The sequence below is a fragment of the Furipterus horrens genome, unplaced genomic scaffold (genome assembly GCF_987537825.1).
Source record: "Furipterus horrens unplaced genomic scaffold, mFurHor1.1.pri manual_scaffold_13, whole genome shotgun sequence".
Classification (NCBI taxonomy): domain Eukaryota; kingdom Metazoa; phylum Chordata; class Mammalia; order Chiroptera; family Furipteridae; genus Furipterus; species Furipterus horrens.
In genome coordinates, this window is record NW_028327183.1 from 14487813 (window position 1) to 14505945 (window position 18133).

The 18133-nt window shown below is 42.9% G+C and overlaps 1 protein-coding gene across 4 annotated transcripts in view; it reads left to right on the forward strand.

Annotated features, from left to right (window-relative positions):
- The window catches only part of CTCF (CCCTC-binding factor), a 47989-nt gene extending 33043 nt beyond the window's left edge, over nt 1–14946 (forward strand). For 3 of the 4 annotated variants that reach the window (XM_090259570.1, XM_090259571.1, XM_090259572.1), the window contains 6 exons: nt 503–652; nt 4076–4236; nt 4751–4933; nt 5494–5629; nt 12084–12245; nt 13439–14946. In XM_090259570.1, coding sequence (XP_090115696.1) covers nt 503–652; nt 4076–4236; nt 4751–4933; nt 5494–5629; nt 12084–12245; nt 13439–13623 — 977 coding nt within the window. In that variant the 3' untranslated portion in view covers nt 13624–14946. The remainder of the gene's footprint in view (nt 1–502; nt 653–4075; nt 4237–4750; nt 4934–5493; nt 5630–12083; nt 12246–13438) is intronic. The other variant, XM_090259573.1, reaches the window with a different exon arrangement.
- Nucleotides 14947–18133: the final 3187 nt, after the last annotated feature.

Below are 18133 nucleotides of genomic sequence, written 5' to 3' on the forward strand. Positions count from 1 at the left end.
TGTGAGCCACCACATGCCCCTGTTGCTTATCTGAATGAAAGCTGGCATGGGAGTATATAATTGAGTGGTTCTCTGGCATATCTTGTGAATTCATTGTTCTGACCATACTTTGGAGAATGGAAAGTTCTTACTGTAGAAATCTGGGTAGACTACCTAACCCAGCTCATACATTTTTCCTAAGGACTATCTTTTCTTAAAAGAAAATCCTACTTGTAGGGCCTCCTGTCATCCCATCTACTCTTCCCCAAAAGGTAAGCATTGCTGTAGGAGCTACTCTCTAATTTGACTCGGGCAAAGTTGAGCAGAGCGAAGGTGATGGCAGCAGTTTAGGACTTGTTTGCCATCTCTGAAGATAGGTGTGAGCCAGGCAGTGGGCCTGACCCTTGCCTTCCTAAGACCTGTAGCCTCTGTGGTTTTGGATATCTGCCACCTGAATTACCCTTCAATTAATAATAGTATTTAAGTATTTCATCTAATTTATCCATTCTGCACTTCTTTTCAGGGGAAAAACCTTATGAATGTTATATTTGTCATGCTCGATTTACCCAAAGTGGTACCATGAAGATGCACATTTTACAGAAGCACACAGAAAATGTGGCCAAATTTCACTGTCCCCACTGTGACACTGTCATAGCACGAAAAAGTGATTTAGGTAAGTAAATTAGTGGCAAATGAGAAAAAATATTTTAAAGGATTTGTAAAGGTATGAAGATCATAAGTAACTTTCTTTTTTAGTTGTATAAGTTTGTGTGTGTGAATGGCCTGCCACTTAATAAAAGCTATTGCTTAGCTGCTTTTTTTTTTTTTTTCTTTTTTCTCTATCTCTTTTTTTTCTCTTACTGCAGTTAGGCCACAAGATTCTTTCCTGAATATAGCTCATCTATAAATTAACGGGAGCTGTAATGAGAGGAAACAGAGTATACCTTTAATTAGTAGCCAGAATGTTAAAGTCCCCAAATAGACAAGTGACATAGTTTGACTCAAACTAAGGTCAGTCCACTTCAGATTTCTCAGAACATTTGTACTTTCTCTAGGTGATTGCACTGTTTTATTGGTAACTGATAACTACATTTCTATGCATAATTAAGCTAGAATTTATATAGAAACAGTTTAGCAGTAGACATTTTAGTATGGCTCACACTTAAAACATGGTCACCTGAATTTCTCCCTTTATTTAAAGGAAGATTTTTTAAAATATTGCCCCAGTCTGTTCTCTGTCCTTGAAAATAATTCTTATAAACATTTTGACATTTAGATAAATTACTGTATTTTACAAATTACCTTTTACTTTACAAATTGCGTAGGAGCTGTCAAATAGTAGTAGTTTTGCTCTTTCGATCTTCACAACAACCATATGACGTCATCAAGTCATGTATTCTAGCTTTATAGGTGATGGACCTGAGGCCCAGACAGGTATCTTGAACCAAAAGATACATAACACAGTTTATGAATAGCAAAGTTGGGCTTAAGTTCTCTTGAGTTGTGTCTCACATTGGGGAGAATATGTAAGTACCCAGGTCATATTAGCAACATAGATTTAAAGGCATGGTCCTCTGTTAAATGAAAGTATTATTGTTCTTGCCCTATAGAAATTACCATAAATTCTAAATCAGTAATACCCCAGGGAAACTTGTGAGCTATTAGGCCACTGTCTGGGTTATTTAAGTTTATCTTCCAAAACTAATCCCAAAGAAATTTGTGTTTTTTTTTTAAGCTGGCTTAATTTCACTCTAATATGCAGTACATAAAATTCATCACTTTGTGACACAGGAAAGCATGGGCTTTGGAGAAAGACCTACTAGAGTCGAGATTCACCTCCATATACTTAGTGTTATAAAAAGTGAATCATCCCTTTCCTTACCTCATTTCCATTCCCTAGAGTTGACCCTCTTTAAGTTTGCTATATTACCTTGGTTGAATCAGATTGGTTGGTAGCACCATAAGTTTATGATCCCAGATGCAACTGGGCTCTTACTGCTACTGGGCAGTCCAACTGCTTGTTTTTCTCAGGAATGTCTCCATTCTCTTGTTGAGTTTGTTCATTGATTCATTCCACAAATGTTTGAGTGCCTGCTGTGTGGGAGGCACCATAACAGTTAGGTGAGTCACCCTTACTTTCTGTCTCCCTGGTCTCAGTAAATGACCTCTTTTCCTACTGAACAATAAAATTAAAGCAGCACGTTGGAACTCCAGATTTCCCGTTACAAAACCTACCTGCACCTGCATTCATCATCTCTTTGCCCATCTGCTGCTACAGAGTTGATGTCGTTCTTGTTAGCTGTGGCCTGTCCCTGTGTGTTTGCCTTGATCCCACGTTCCTGAGTCCTATTGCATCTTTACCTTCCTCATGTTCTCAACCCTTGATCTTTTCTCTGAACTCTTAAGCATTTCTACATCTCCCTTTTTTCTTTTTCTTTTTTTAAGATTTAATTTTAGAGAGAGGCAAAGGGAAAGAAAGAGGGAGCGAAACATCAGTGTGAGAGAGAATCATCTATCGGTTGCCTCTCGCAGGTGCCCCAATGGGGATGGGCCTGCAACCCAGGCATGTGCCCTGACCAGGAATCAAATTGGAGACCTTTTGCTTTGCAGGACTCCCAAACAACTGAGCCATGCTGGGTCAGGGCTCTAGATTTAACTCTTATCACTGACCTAGCCAGTCCTCACAAAGAGTTACATCTCTCACATCCTCTGTCCAGCAGCTCCTAATTTCCCTCCCATCTGGCCTATACCCATCACTCTGTAAAGTGACTTGCTAAGATCACTAATGACCCCACATGGCAGAAGGTAGGGAACATTGCACTTTCTATCTCCCTTGATCTCTTAGCATCATTCTTTGTCATGGACTGTATCCTCTTCCCTTTTTGTCTGTTTGGTTTTGGTTTTGCCCTCCTTACAACAATTTTTTCCCTTGGCTTCCATGGCACTACATCCTTTTGAGTTAATTTCCTCCGACTATTCCTTCTCAGCCTTCTCTTATTTTGACCCTTTTTCCTCTCACTGGTCTTAACTTTAGATTTCTTAAAACATGACCCATGCCCTGACCAGTGTGGCTCAGTTGGTTGGGCGTCCGTCCCATGAAGCTAAGGGTCACTAGTTGCATTCCCTGTCAGGGCATGTGCAAGAGGCAGTCAGGTGATGTTTCGCTCCCTCTCTTTTCTCTCTCCTTTCCTCTTTCTCTAAAATTAAAAAAAAAAAAATCCATACTCTTTCATTTTTTACTTTTTGCTTAGTGATTTCATCAGCTCCTATGGTCTCACTCAAATTTTAGCAGCTCCCAAATTTATGTTTCTTTGAGTTAGGTTTATACAACAATCTGTACCTTGCCATCCCTATCCCTACTTTGATATTGTTGACATTCAAAATTCACCATGTCCAAACTGAATCTTTAAAACCCCCTTGAGCCCTGACTGGTGTTGCTCAGTGGGTTGGGCACCATCCTGCAAACTGAAAGGTCACCAGTTCAATCCTGGTCTGGGCACATGGCCTGGGTTCTCTGCCAGGTCCCCGGCTGGGGGCATATGAGAGGCAACTAATGGATGTTTCTTTCTCACATGGATGTTTCCCTCTTTTTTTCCTCCCTTCTCTTTCTCTAAAATAAATAAATAAAATTTTTTAAACAAACCTTGACCACACCTCTTACACACACACGCACGCGCACACATACACACACACACGCACGTCTTCCACTGTTGCTTGTTTCTGTAAATGGCCCCACCATCTACTTGGTTTTCTAAGCCAGAAACCAGGTGATTGTCCCTGGCAGCCACGTTCCCCTTTTACACTCTAGATTCTTTCACTAAGTCCTGCTGATTCAACTTCCCAGACCTCTCATCAGTTCTCCCCTTCCATACCCTTTGCCATTACCCTTGTCCAGGCCTCCGTCTCCTCTCACCTGTTCTGTTTCAGCGTCTTAACTGGTCATCTCAGATCTGTTGTTGTTCCTCTTAATTCATTTTCTGTATAGCAGTCAGAGTAATTATTTTTAAGAAACAGGAAGAATTGTATTATTAACTTGTTGAAATGAAATGCTTGTTTGTTTTCACGAGTTAGACTCGGCTTTATATTTTGCTTTCAGGTGTCCACTTGCGAAAGCAGCATTCCTATATTGAGCAAGGCAAGAAATGCAGATACTGCGATGCTGTGTTTCATGAGCGCTATGCCCTCATCCAGCATCAGAAGTCGCACAAGAATGAGAAGCGCTTTAAGTGTGACCAGTGTGATTACGCTTGCAGACAGGTAGAGACTCATAGTTACAAAGCAGTAGATGGCACATGGATGTCAGGTTTCATCAGAGGGTTCTTACATACCTTGTATGGTGGCTGCTTTTAAGGGTAATATTTTCAAACTATAATTTATGAGGAATGTCACCAGAGGTCCTGTTGATTGTATCTCAGTCTCGAGCTGATGTTTTATTCAATCACAGCTTACCGATTCCACCCCCACTTCAGGCAGACTACTGACTTCTTTCTGAGAACTGTGGGAATTAAGTTCGGGACCTCAGAGAAGGGAAGAGTCTGGTCTTGGAGCCTGATGCTTGGGAATGATCTAGAGAATCAGCCCAGCAGTAGAGAGCATATCTACCTGGGATTTGTGGAAGCATTTTTGCACCCCAGTAAAGACCAGTTTATCCTCCCAGCAGGCCTAGGTCTTGGGAGAGAAAACCCTGTCAGCCATATGCACACAGGTGGTTGCTGGGGTAGCAGCCTGGTGACAGGCTCTGCAGCCTCCTCCTCACCTCGCTCTCTTTCAGGAAAGACACATGATCATGCATAAGCGCACCCACACTGGGGAGAAGCCTTACGCCTGTAGCCACTGCGACAAAACCTTCCGCCAGAAACAGCTCCTCGACATGCATTTCAAACGCTATCATGACCCCAACTTTGTCCCTGCAGCCTTTGTCTGTTCCAAGTGTGGGAAAACATTCACACGCCGGGTAAGAGTCAGAGCTTTACGCCCTTTGTTAATGGTTCTTAATATTATGTTCTTGGTCTTCCACCTCAAAGCAGGGCATTTCTTCCCACTGAGGTAATAAACATAGAGATGCTCTGTCCTTTGGCAAAGGCGAGTCATCCCCACCTCCAAGTGTTGTATCCACATGTGTACACTTCTGTTGATGGGGAACTCCCTGATAAATCTGTCTTCGATCTTCCTTTGGGACCAAGTTAGTCAGGTCTGCACAGGACAGGGAGTGGGTCTGATCCTCCCCTCCTCCTCCTGCCAGCAGGCCGCTGAGCCCTCTGCTCAGGGGACCCAGCCTCATCTTCTGAGAGCCTCTCTTTTTTCTCTCCCTGCCTTCTCTCTCCCTCCCTTTCCCCTCTGAATGAAGACCATTTCTTCTGAATAAGGAGAACATGTTTAGGTCATACTTTAGCAGACATTCAGATTTAATATGGATAGCCTATTTTTTATTTTATTAAACTAAAATAGAGAGAACTTCCAATGCAGATCTTTACTTTTTTAGTAATGTAAAAGAGGGTTTGTTCCTTTTGTTAGAATACCATGGCAAGACATGCTGATAACTGTGCCGGTCCAGATGGTGTAGAAGGGGAAAATGGAGGAGAAACAAAGAAGAGTAAACGTGGAAGAAAAAGAAAGATGCGCTCTAAAAAAGAAGACTCCTCCGACAGTGGTAAGTGACTTAGGGATGTAGAAGTAGGCCAGTCACTCTTTCTTTAAAGCCCTGTCTTCCTAATGTGTGTGTGTATTTACAACAACAGTTTGCTTGTTCCTTGGGCAGTTTTGTCTTTTTCTTTTTTTCTCATGGCATTCTAGAAATTGCTTAATGATAACTTATGTATAGTTATTTAAAGTCAAAGCAAAATTAATATCTTTACTCAGTTTATGCAGATTAGTGACATTTTAAGACCAGCAGAGTTTCTTTTCTATGTTCATGCCTTTTACATTTAAGAAACTGGTCTATATTTGAGCAATTAATCTGATGGAGATGAAGAAGGTGCTTAAGTACCTTGATCAATTTCTGGTTTAACTGCCTCTGTCAGCATAGCCTTGAAATGTGTTGAATAAATTTGTGAAAGTCAGCCTTTCTCTTTCTTAATCTCTCCATTTATGATTTAAAACTGCCTATATTCCTATCATTGATGCTCTTGTGGGTATTTCTGCCTTTCTAATGAAATCAAGGCAGAAGGTATGCTTTGAGGTGTTGGACTCATAAAGAGGGAGAGAGAACGAGAGTATTGGTAATGTGGGAATCACAGTGGAGGATACAAATTTGTTCCAAAGCGTAAGGTTCTATAATGTGGATACTCGGGCTACTGGCACCCAGTTGAGAAGGCACATCTGTGACTACAGATAAGCTTTTTATGGAAAGGAAAGGAGAGCAGTTTTGTTTTGGGAAATGTAGTTCTCCAGAAGCACCGTCAGTCTAGAGAGAATCCTAATGTATTTCCAAGGATTCCTTACTTTGTTTTCCATGTTTCTTGTTAGTTAGAAATAGTGGGAAGGGAATGAAATTTTTGAAAATTGAATATTTAAAGGACTTTGTCACTTTATTGGTCTTATTGTAAAACTTGCTCATGAAAACAGTAGGTTTTTTTAATGTTTAGATCTGTAAGAAGTTCCCTTTAATTTTTGTTTATTTTAGCAAAACTTTGACTTTTCTATTCAGACCTTTAGCTTTTGGGGGAGAACAGTCATCCAGTAAGCATTATTTTTGCTGCCTTTTTTAGTGCGAAGTATATTTTAAGCAGTATCTTCAGTTTTAGATGAATAGCTCCTTTAAAATGTCAGTGTGCTTAATTTTTATAAAAAGATACATCACTCTCTGCCAAGAATCTATTTTGGGGGAACTCCTTTGTTTGGCTAAGAAAATGTGTGGACTTTGGGAGGTGCCAAGGAAGGTCAGAAGGCTCCAGATACCACCAGAGACCCACAGATAACCTTGAACTTGAGGGTCCCTGCAGTTGCTCTTAGTTGCAGAGTTTCAAGGTGTTCCCTCTTTCCCATAGTGCTGCTCTGTTCATTTCTGTAGCTCAGACCCTAATTGTAATTCACCAGAAGCATTTTTTAAATTTTATTCTTTAATTATATTTTATTGATTATGCTATTACAGTTGTCCTGATTTTTCCCCCTTGGCACCCCTCCACCTAGCACCCCCTATTCCCTTAGGTATCACGCCACCATTGTTCATGTCCATGGGTCATGCGTGTAAGTTCTTCGGCTACTCCATTTCCTATACTGTACCTTACATCTCCATGGCTATTCTGTAACTACCTATTTGTACTTCTTAATTCCCTCATCTCTGTGTCCATGATTCTGTCTCTGTTCTTCTTGTTTGCTTAGTTTGTTTTTTAGATTCAATTGTTGAGAGATACGTATTTTTACCATTTTATTGTTCATGGTTATGATCTTTTTCTTAAGTAAGTTCCTTTACTATTTCATGTAATAATGGTTTGGAGATGATAAACTTCTTTAGTTTTTTTTTTTTTTTTTTTTTTTTGTCTGGGAAGGACTTTATCTGACCTTCGATTCTAAATGATAACTTTGCTGGGTAGAGTCTTGGCTATTGGTCCTTGCTTTGCTTGACTTTGAATATTTCTTGCTAGTCCCTTCTAGACTGTAAGCCTTCTTTTGAGAAATCAGTTGACAGTCTTATGGGAACTCCCCTGTAGATAACTAACTTCTTTTCTCTTGCTGCTTTTAAGGTTCTCTCTTTATCTTTAACCTTTGGCATTTTAATTATGATGTGTCTTGGAGTGGGCCCCTTTGTATCCATCTTTTTTGGGACTCTGTGCTTCCTGGACTTGCATTTCTATGTCCTTCACTAAATTAGGAAAGTTTTCTTCCATTATTTTTTTAAACAGATTCCCCAATTCTTGCTCTTTCTCTTCTCTGGCACCCCTATGATGTGAATGTTGTACCTCTTGAAGTAGTCCCAGAGGCTGCTTATACTATCCTCATTTTTTTGGATTTCTTCTTGTGTTCTGATTGGTTGTTTTTTGTTTCCTTATGTTTTAAACCGTTGATTTGATTCTTGGCTTCATCTGCTCTACTGTTTTTGCCCTGTAAATTGTTATTTCAATTAGCATATCCTTCATTTCTGACTGGATCTTTTTTATGCTGCTGAGGTTCTCACTGAGTTCCTTGAGCATCTTTATAACCAGTGTTTTGAACTCTACATCTGATAGGTTGTATTTTGCCCTTTCTGGACTTTTGATCTGTTCTTTGATTTGGGCACGTTTCTTTGTCTCCTCATTTTGGCAGCCTCCTTCTATTTGTTTCTATATATTAGGTAGGGCTGCTTTGACTCTATGTCTTGGTAGTGTGGCCTAATGTAGTGGGTGTCCTGTACGGTCCAGTGGCACAGCCTCTCCTATCACCTAAGCTGTATACTCAAGGTGTGCCCTCCATGTGGGATGAGTACTCCCTTCTCTTGTAGTTGAGTCTTGGTTGCTGTTGGCAGATCAATAGTGGGGATTTACCCAGGCCAGTAAGCTATAGGGACTGGCTTTGACCACTGACAACCAGCCTCTGCCCTCTGTGGAGAATCAGCTATGCAGGGGCAGGGTGGTGGTGCTCTGTAGCTGTCCACTGGGTGCGCTGGCCCTGGGGTTTCCCAAGTGGTATAGACCAAGGTCAGCTCCCACCTGTGTTTTGCTTGGGGCACCCTGTCTGAGCTCTAAAGCAATCTGAGATGACTGCTACTTGTGCTGGTCTTGGAGATTCCCAGGTGGAGCCAAGCTGTTAAATCTAAGCTATCTAAGCTGGCTGCTGCTGGTGCCAGGCCTGGGGCTCACTGAAGCCAGCTGTTGCTTGATTGATAGGATTTAGGAAGTTGTGAAGTGTGAGCCAGGACCAGCCATTCGTGTAGAAAAGAAGCTTGGGTGGGCCTGTAAGTTGAGTGAGGGGCAGACTCTGGGGATCTCCAAGGTGGGTCAAGCAGTGTTAGCCAGCTTGATGGAGTTTCAGGTATGGCACCAGCTTCCCGGCTCTGTGAGGGGAGAGTTTAGAAAGGAGACAATGGTCTCTGCTGGCCTTGATGCCAGACACTTCAGTCCCTCCCTGTATGACATTGGTATCTTTCAAGCTGCTACCCCGGTGCTGGAGCTCAGAGGGAATGAGTCTGAGTAGGTGAGTCCGTGTGTGGGTTCTTTAAGAGGAACTGCTTGTGGCTCTAGCAGTTTCTTCCACTGACTCAATCTCCACTGGCTTTGGCAGCCAGAAGTTATGGGGACTTATCTTCCTGGCTCTGGAACCCTGGGCTGGGGGTCTGGGGTGGGGCTGGGACTCCTCACTCCTGAGATAAAGCTCCTGAATTTTTATCTACCACACGTGGGTGAGGGAGCAGCCCATTCCACATCTGTGCCCATTTTACTAGTCTGGATGGATGTGGTTTCTTCAATTCCATAGTTGTCAGACTTCCATTCAACTTAATTTCTGACAGTTCTGAGTGATGGATGTTCTATATTTTAGTTGTAATTTTGATGTGGTTGTGCAAAGGAGTGAGCCATGTCTACTTATGCTGCCACCTTGACCAGAAGTCTCCCAGAAGCAGTTTTTTAACAGTACAGTTTTGGTTTTTCTTTTTTAAAAGATATTATTAATTTATTTTTAAAGGGAGGGAGACATCAATGTGTGGTTACCTCTTGCATGCCCCCAACTGGGGACTTGGCCCGCAACCCAGGCATGTGCCCTGACTGGGAATTGAACCTGTGACCCTTTGGTTCACAGGCCAGCACTCAATCTACTGAGCCACACCAGCTAGGGCTTCCAGAGACATTTTTTTTCAGCTAAAGAGTTCCTATTACATTTCCATAATTCCTCCTTTTGTTTTCTACATTGCTAGTTTGTAGACCACAGTTTGGTTCTGGGCCTCATACCTAACACTAGTCTCTCACGTCTGGGTTTCTCATCCCACTGCTTACAAAGGCCAAGCAGGCATATTTGTCTCCTCCCAAAAGTTCTGCCTGTGGGCATTCTGCAGAGATTGACCAATAGAATCTACTGCTATTTTCAAAGCTTTTTGTCAAAATTTCTCCAAGCCAATTAGCCTTTGACCCTACTAACCTTTTTTGTGTGCCTTCATCCCCAATTCTGACTGAATTCAGTTGGTTTTCTAGGCATTCAGCCAACTTGGGCAATAAGGGGTTTGAATAAGTTCAGTAGGGAAGTTCTTGACACACTGCCACACTTTAGCGTGTTCCCCACATTTTCATTTAGGATTTCAGTCACTTGATAAGTAATCTATTTTGTCCTGAAGATCAGGCATTTAACTATAGAGTTTTAAACTTATTAAACATTTGGTTTCCAGAGGAAGAGAATGTGTTTGTAACCTGTGCTTCTTGGAGGAAGGCAAGCAGGGTACGACTTGTGCCACGGAAATGAGGGAGGGGTAACAAGAACTTGTGGGCTGCCTGCAGGGGTAGGCAGTAGAACAGCTCCAAATTGAGGTCAGAGGTTTGATTTCCCCCTGCTGTGGCTTAGCTGTGCCTTACAGATAGATCACTTAGCTTCTCACTTTTTTTCTAAAATGAGGTGACACCTCTTATTAAATAACGAAGCCTAAATGGAATAACAGAGAAATTTTAAATTGTGGTGTACAGTGTCAGTACAGCTGTGTTTGTGTAGTAGAGTGTAAGTTACAGAGCATGATCACATGTATTATCTCAAACCTTCTGATCCTCAGATTACTACTAAGTAGGTTGGGACCTTTAGAAATTACACAAGGAAGCTAAGGTCCAGTGTGGTTATTGTCTTAGGTGTCATACCTAGTAAGAGATCTGGGGCTCAAAGCCATATTATCAGGTTCCTCATCAATATTCTTTCTACGGTAGTTCCCTTTCCTTTTAAGTGATTATGGCATTAGGGACGAAGTAAGGGAGTTAAGAATGATCCTTTGGATTTGGTACTTAAATTAAACTGGGAATTAAATTAAGTCTAAAAACTTGGTCTTACAAAAGCCCATCAGTAATCCTCCTAGTAAACAGGACCTCTGCGCTGGCTGGTGTGGCTCAGTGGATTGAGCGCTGCTGGCCTGCAACTGAAAGGTCGGCAGTTCAATTCCCGGGCAGGGCACATGCCTGGGTTGCAGGCCAGGTCTCCAGTTGGGAGCATATGAGAGGCAACCAGTTGATGTTTCTCTTGTATGTCAATGTTTCTCTCCCTATATCTTTCTCCTTTCCTGTCTATCTAAAAATAAATAAAATATTAAAAAATAAAAAATAAACAGGACATCATTCACCATGCGTCAGGAACTTCTGTCTTACACATACCTAACACACACCCCTCCACTCACTCAAGAGATGAACAGGACCACATCTTCAGGGCTCCATCTCAGGTTTATGTCCTGCTTTATCCTTGTTTAGTAGAGGCAATATTTGTCTTATTTTCAACTTAAACACTATTTGTGGTTTTGTTATATGACTGACATGAGGCGTAGTCTCCTCTCTAATACTTTGAAACTCAGTATTCTGATGTCTAAAGCTAAAGAAGAAATATCCAATCCACATAAAATATGATAAACAGTAGTCAAGTTCATTTGCTTATTAATTCTGCCATAATACCAGTTTACCCTGTTATGGCTGATAGCAAAATTTTCAGCAAAATCATTTTAAAAATAGGCTTGGCTGGTGTGGGTTAGTGGATTGAGCGGTTACCTGCATATCAAAGGATTGCCGGTTCGATTCTGTCTGTTGGGGTACATGTCTGGGCTGTGAGCCAGGTACCCAGTGGGGGGGCGTGCAAGAGGCAACCAATCGATGTTTCTCTCCCTCCCTTCCTCCCTTCCCCTCTCTCTGAAGATAAATAAATAATGCCCTCGCTGTCGTGGCTCAGTGGATTGAGTGCTGGCTTGTGAACTGAAAGGTTGCCAGTTCGGTTCTCATTCAGGGCACATGCCTGGGTTGCAGGCCAGGTCCTCAGTTGGGGAGCATGTGAGAGGCAACAAATTGATGTTTATCTCACATGTTGATGTTTCTCTCCCTCTTTCTCAAATCCCCTTTCCCTTCTCTAAAAATAAATAAAATATTTTATTTAGGTGAAAATAAATACATAACTAAACTTCACAGAGTATATGATGATTTGTGTTATTTTCTTCCACCACCTGTTCTCCCTGGTTTCATGCGAAGAAAATGCTGAGCCAGACCTGGATGACAATGAGGATGAAGAGGAACCCGCTGTGGAAATTGAACCCGAGCCAGAACCTCAACCTGTGACCCCAGCCCCACCACCCACCAAGAAGCGGAGAGGACGCCCCCCTGGCAGAACCAACCAACCCAAACAAACCCAGCGTAAGTTACTTGTCTCAGCTCAGTAACTGGCTGGCATCCTGGCAGGTCCTTGTTCTTTGGGAAGATGGGAACTAAGCCATGAGAGCAATTTAAGGCCATGCTAGGTACAAACTCTTAGGAAGCAATTTTTTTTTTCTTTTTCATTTTTACTGGGGAATAACTGAGGCCTGTTAACGTTTCAGTGAAAGAAAGTTTAGCATAGAAGGGGGCTTGTGTTCTACAAGATGGATCCTGTTAATGTGGGAAGGTTTTACAAAACAACCAAAGACATGGTCAACTGGCAGAATTGATGTAGTAATAAATATGAAACAGCCAAACTTAAAAGAATGGAGCAAGAAAGCAATTTCTGTGCTGAGGCTGCCCCTCCTCTTAAGAAATCCAGGCCTGCGGATTTAGTTGCTGGCATTCTGACTTACGAGAGCGCATAGGAGGTGTTCACCCTTCACATCACACCACATATGACAGTGGGCAGCAGTCCTGTACTAGACTCAGCTCTTGTGACAGCAGGCTCTGGGAAACTCAGGTCTCCGTGCTACTCATGTGTTGCCCTAGATCTCCTGAAAGCTGGCATGTTTGTTTTAACAAACCTGTGTAGGTTTAATCTACTTCTTTAATGTGATTACTGAACCTCACGTATAGGTGTATATCACAGCAGGGGGGTTAACTATAGATCCTGTCAACCGTTTCACATACACGCACCTGAGTGAACACATTGGTGGGAGGACCTGGGTGTGGCAGAGCTTCAGAATAAAAAACCTGGGGTTCTTGCTCTAGGTGGTCACCTCTAAAACAGACCTATATCACACATTCTGTGATCCTGGTCACATGCTGTCTGTATCTTTTGCCTGTCTTAGGCTGTTGTAAAGGCCAAATGTATGACATAAAGGTATACTAAGGCTTTTTAATATGTAATTTGGGAGGCATGTGAAGATGAATACCAGCATTTTGTTCTTTGATAATTTCTAGAGTACTGGGGCTTTATGTATGGCCACCTTTTAGATCATAAAATCTTTTATTGACTTGCTGTGTATCACTACTAAGCCTTTCCTATATTGCTAGTTGCTTATTCAGTGTGAAGTCCGAAGGACCTTTGCAATCATTGGGGGCTTTAATGGAGTGTTTTTTTTTTTTGTGTGTGTGTGTGTGTGTTTGTTTTTTGTTTTTTGTTTTTTGTTCGTGCTCTTTTTTGCCAGCAACAGCTATCATCCAGGTTGAGGACCAGAATACAGGTGCAATTGAGAACATTATAGTTGAAGTCAAAAAAGAGCCAGACGCAGAGCCTGTGGAGGGGGAGGAAGAGGAGGCCCAGCCAGCTGCCACAGACGCCCCCAACGGAGACCTCACCCCCGAGATGATCCTCAGCATGATGGACCGGTGATGGCAGGGCGTTGTCACCACCAGGACTGCTCTGGGCTGTGTTTAAGCGGCCTGCATCTTAATTTTTCTCCCTTTTTTCTTCTTTTGGCTTTGGGAAAAGCACCATTTTACACCATTTTACCAAACATACTGAGAACTAAAACTTCAAGGATGATGTTAGAAAAATGTGATTTAACTAGAACTTGCTGTTTGATGTTAGCAAATCATGGAATGTTCTGAGTCCCTGAGGGTTTACTGTGAAGTGCTGAGGACAGTGTTGACGCCTAACTGGTTTTCTTAAATGGAAACAGAGACATTGAACCCTCTCTCTTGCTATGGTAAACCACTCCAGAAATGGCCACCGGGTTTCCCAGAGTTCTATGGTCTTCTTCCCAGGAGAGTTTTTAATTGTAAATGCAGACTTGGGAAGGACTTAGACTTTTAAACTGGTTTTTGCTTTTGCTTTTTCCCTGACTCCCTTTGCTTGGAGTCGGCTGCACACCAATAATACAGCATGCTACGATCGGTTTTTGTCCTGAAGGCTTTGCCTTTTTCTTGGCAGAGTTTCTGGTATGGTCAAGCTTGTAAATAACTTTTTTTACATTTTAATCTTTTCCATTAATTAAGAGGTTGGAAAGAAGTGCAGTGTAAGAAAACCCAGCATTTTAATTACTTGCAAATTAAGTTACCACGGACTCTGTAGTGTGTAAATGTTGACAAGGAATTGGATCACAATCATGTAGCAGAACAGCACCCAGACTGCTGCCTGCTAGAAACGGACACCCATGTGGAAGATCGTGATTTCCAGCCCATGGAGCCAACATTTGAACCTTGTACAATTAAATTTCAGTTATGATTTCCCATCCACATTTTCTTTACTCTGTTTGTAGCTAAATTTTGTGTTTTATTAATCCTCTGTTAAAGCAGAAGGGTGATTATGAGTGGGTCACAGCAGCCCTTAAAAGCTGGACCAGAAAATTTTACTAGGTCAGTAATTTAAACTTTGGATCTTCAAAACAAAAGTAATAATGTGAAGCAGCACCAACTAAAGAATGATTCTTGCACATGAACTGTCACATGTTTAAAATGTGTTTTTTAGAGAGCCTCAAGTCTTGTTGATTTCAAACACTTTTTGCTTCTGTGTATTGCTTTTAAGAGAGCCATCAATTAGCTATCAGACTCTAGGTTGATGCATTTTGTATTTAGCTGTACTGTGTGATATTTTTCATTATTTTAGGACACCAACATGAGACCTGTAATAAATATGTGATGGGATTGGAAGCTGGGGAGGAGGATCTACTGCTGTACAGCTAATAAATCATAATGGATTAACAAGTGCTCCAAACACTGTCTTGAGCGATTCCTGCCTAATGGAGGGGCCCAGAGGGGGCTTGCATGCATGGCCTCAGGTGGTACAGGCCTAAGGTACAGGCAGGCTGTGTGGCCACTTCCTCTCTAGCAGATGGGAGATGATCTTGGCAGATGATGGGATACTAAGTGCATCCTGCTGCAAGTTTTAACTCCCCAAAAGAGTGTGTGAGTGGATGGATGTCTGCAAGCCTCCATGATCCACTTTAGGGAGTGGATTCCCCATGGGAGAGGCGGTGGGCCACAGAGCTTAGAGCAGAACATTCTGATGGGAAGCTCTGTCCTCAGAATCTCAGCTCAAAAAAGGGTTGGGATCAGTACCTTCAGCTCTGCCAAGTGCAGGGGAACAGAGAAGCTGGGCCCAGTCTGCCCTAGAGAAATTGATTTGAGAGGGGAGACTCCTGGACAGCACAGCTGCTTGTTAGCACCACCGGAAGCAGGATGCAAGGGGACTTGTCTTAGGAGCTTTACGCACCAGGGACCAGGCAGCAGCATGCTCCTGCTGGCCATTTTTAGGCGAAAGCTGCAGCCATTAATTTTAGGGGAGGGTTTTTGTTTTTTTATCCTCACTAGAGGACACTTTTCTTTTTTTCTTTTTTTAAGATTTTATTTTTAGAGAAGGGCAAGGGAGAGAAACATCAAAGTGTGGTTGCCTCTCGTGCACCCCCTACTGGGGACTTGGCCCGCAACCCAGGCATGTGCCCTGACTGGGAATTGAACCCACAACACTTGAGTTTGCAGGCACACGAGCCAGGGTTGGAGGACATTTTTCATTGTTTTTTAGAAAGAGGAAGGGAGAAAGAGAAACTGATGCAAGAGGGAAGCATCAATTGGTTGCCTCCTGTTTGTGCCATTACCAGGGACTGTATACACCCAGACCAGGGAGATTGAACCCACAACTTAGATATCTGTGTTCCCTGACTGGGAATCAAACCCACAACCTTTCAGTTACAGGACTACGCTCAAACCAACTGAGCCACACTGGCCAGGGCTAATTTTAGGGATTTTTAACCAATTTTCAGTGAGGTAACAAAGGACAATATATATGTAGCCTTTGGCTGGACTGTGCTGTCCCATGTAGTCAGGCCTCCGGGAAAACATTATATGGGGTCTCAAGGCTAAACCAGGCAGAGCATTGGGTCTCCAGCCCATCCATGGGCTAGCCCCCAACAGGGACCAGAATACCCCTTACCAAAAGTGTCTCATTGGCACATAGCTCTTATCAGTTGTTAAGAATTTATAATAGAAAGTCTGCAGACTTCTGGCCAAGATGGAGGCCTAGACAGACCTACGTCTTCCTCCACAACTAAGAAGGAATACAACTACCTCAAAACTAGAGATAACTAGAATTTCCAGAAAATTGAGCTGCATGGAAGTCCGACATACAAAGAATATAAAGAAGAAATATTCATCCAGACAGGTAGAGGGGTGGAGAGGACTCAGTGTGGTGGCAGCAACAGTGGTGGCAGTGGCAGGTCGGCAGAAAGTTCGGTCTCACGTTTTAAAAAACAGGGACACCTGGGGAGTGCTCCCAGCACCAGACCAGACTACGAAGCTCACAGTCCCAGCGCTGGAGAAAATCAAGCCTCAGTGCTTCTGACTGCAAACCAGTGGGGGTTGGGGTAGAGGAAGAAACTGCTGGTCTCTCAGCAGAGTCCGCTTGTTTAGAGGGTCCCCACGGTCCTAGAATGTCCACAGACCCACCTATTCTGGGAACAACAACCAGGGCAACAGGTGAAGGGGCACCAGTCCCATACAGAAGTGGGAGAAAAGCCTGCAAAAGGGGAGAGTGCTGAGCAAGCCGCATTATTCACTCTCAGACCCCTCCCCCACATACAGCGCCGCAACGTGGTGAAATGGGTTGCCCTGTACTGGTGATACCTAAGGCTCCACTCCTTACAACATAACAGATGCGACAGTTCTATCTAAGACACAGAGGCAAGCACAGGAGCCTGTCAAGATGAGGAGGCAGAGAAGTATGGCCCAAAAGGGAATGGATCAAGGTTCCAGTGGGAGAACTACGTGACGAGGAGATAGCCAACCTGACAGACGAGGATACAGCCAACCTAACGTAGAGTTCAAAACACTGGTGATAAAGATGCTCACAGGCTTGACAGATATGCTTTAAGTACGGCAAACGCATAAGGGAAGAAGTGAAAGCTATGGTAAATGAAATGAAGGAAAACCAATGGTGAAGGGAAGGAAACCGGGTTTCAAGTCAATGATTTGGAACATAAGGAAGAAAAAAACAGTCAACCAGGACAGAATGAGGAAACCAAGAATTGAAAAGAAATGAGAGGTTTAGTGAGGTGGATGCGCCTCACACACCCTAGGCTCAGTTGGAAGCTGCCCTGACCGTGGCAGAACAAACTTTTACCCAGGACACTTTATTATGTCCGATGGACAAACTTTTATGTCTGGGGGAAGGAAGGTGGCTGCCTCTAGTGGAGAACAGCGATTAGACCTTTCCTCATGCCTTTTATTGAGGAGGATACACATGAGAGAGACAAGGTCAAGATTCATGAATCATCAATAGCTTGGAGGCATTAGGATTACAGTCGACAGTAACAGATCACATGTACTGGTACAGAGGGTACGGTGACCAGCCTGTCAGGGTCTATCAAACATCTTGATGCCACACTGGCATTAGGTGCTAGAGACTGTTTATGTTACAAAGAAAGCAGAGCAAGTTCTAAAGCATATTCAGCGTTCTTTAAATCTAATTCCCCTGGCAACCCTCTGAGTGGCTTGCAGTTGTTTCACACGCAGCCTTATGTTGAGACTTAAAGACAAGCATAGCCAGGGTGCCAGCGGCAGTCATGCTCAGGCCGGGGCTACAATTCCCTAAACCACAAGGAGCAGTTCCTTACAGTTTAGGACCTCTGGGACAACTTTAAACGTGCCAACATCTGAATCATGGGGGTTCCAGAAGGAGAAGAGGAAAAGCAAAAAATTGAAAGCATATGTGAAAAAGTAATGAAGGAAAACTTCCCGAATTTGGCAAAGGAAAGAGACATACAAGTCCAGGAAGCACAGAGTCTCAAACAAGCTAGACCCAAAGAGGACCCCACCAAGACACACCATCATTAAAATGCCGAAGTTTCAAGATAAAGAGAGAATCTTAAAAGCAGCAAGAGAAAAGCTGAGAGTTACCTACAAAGGGA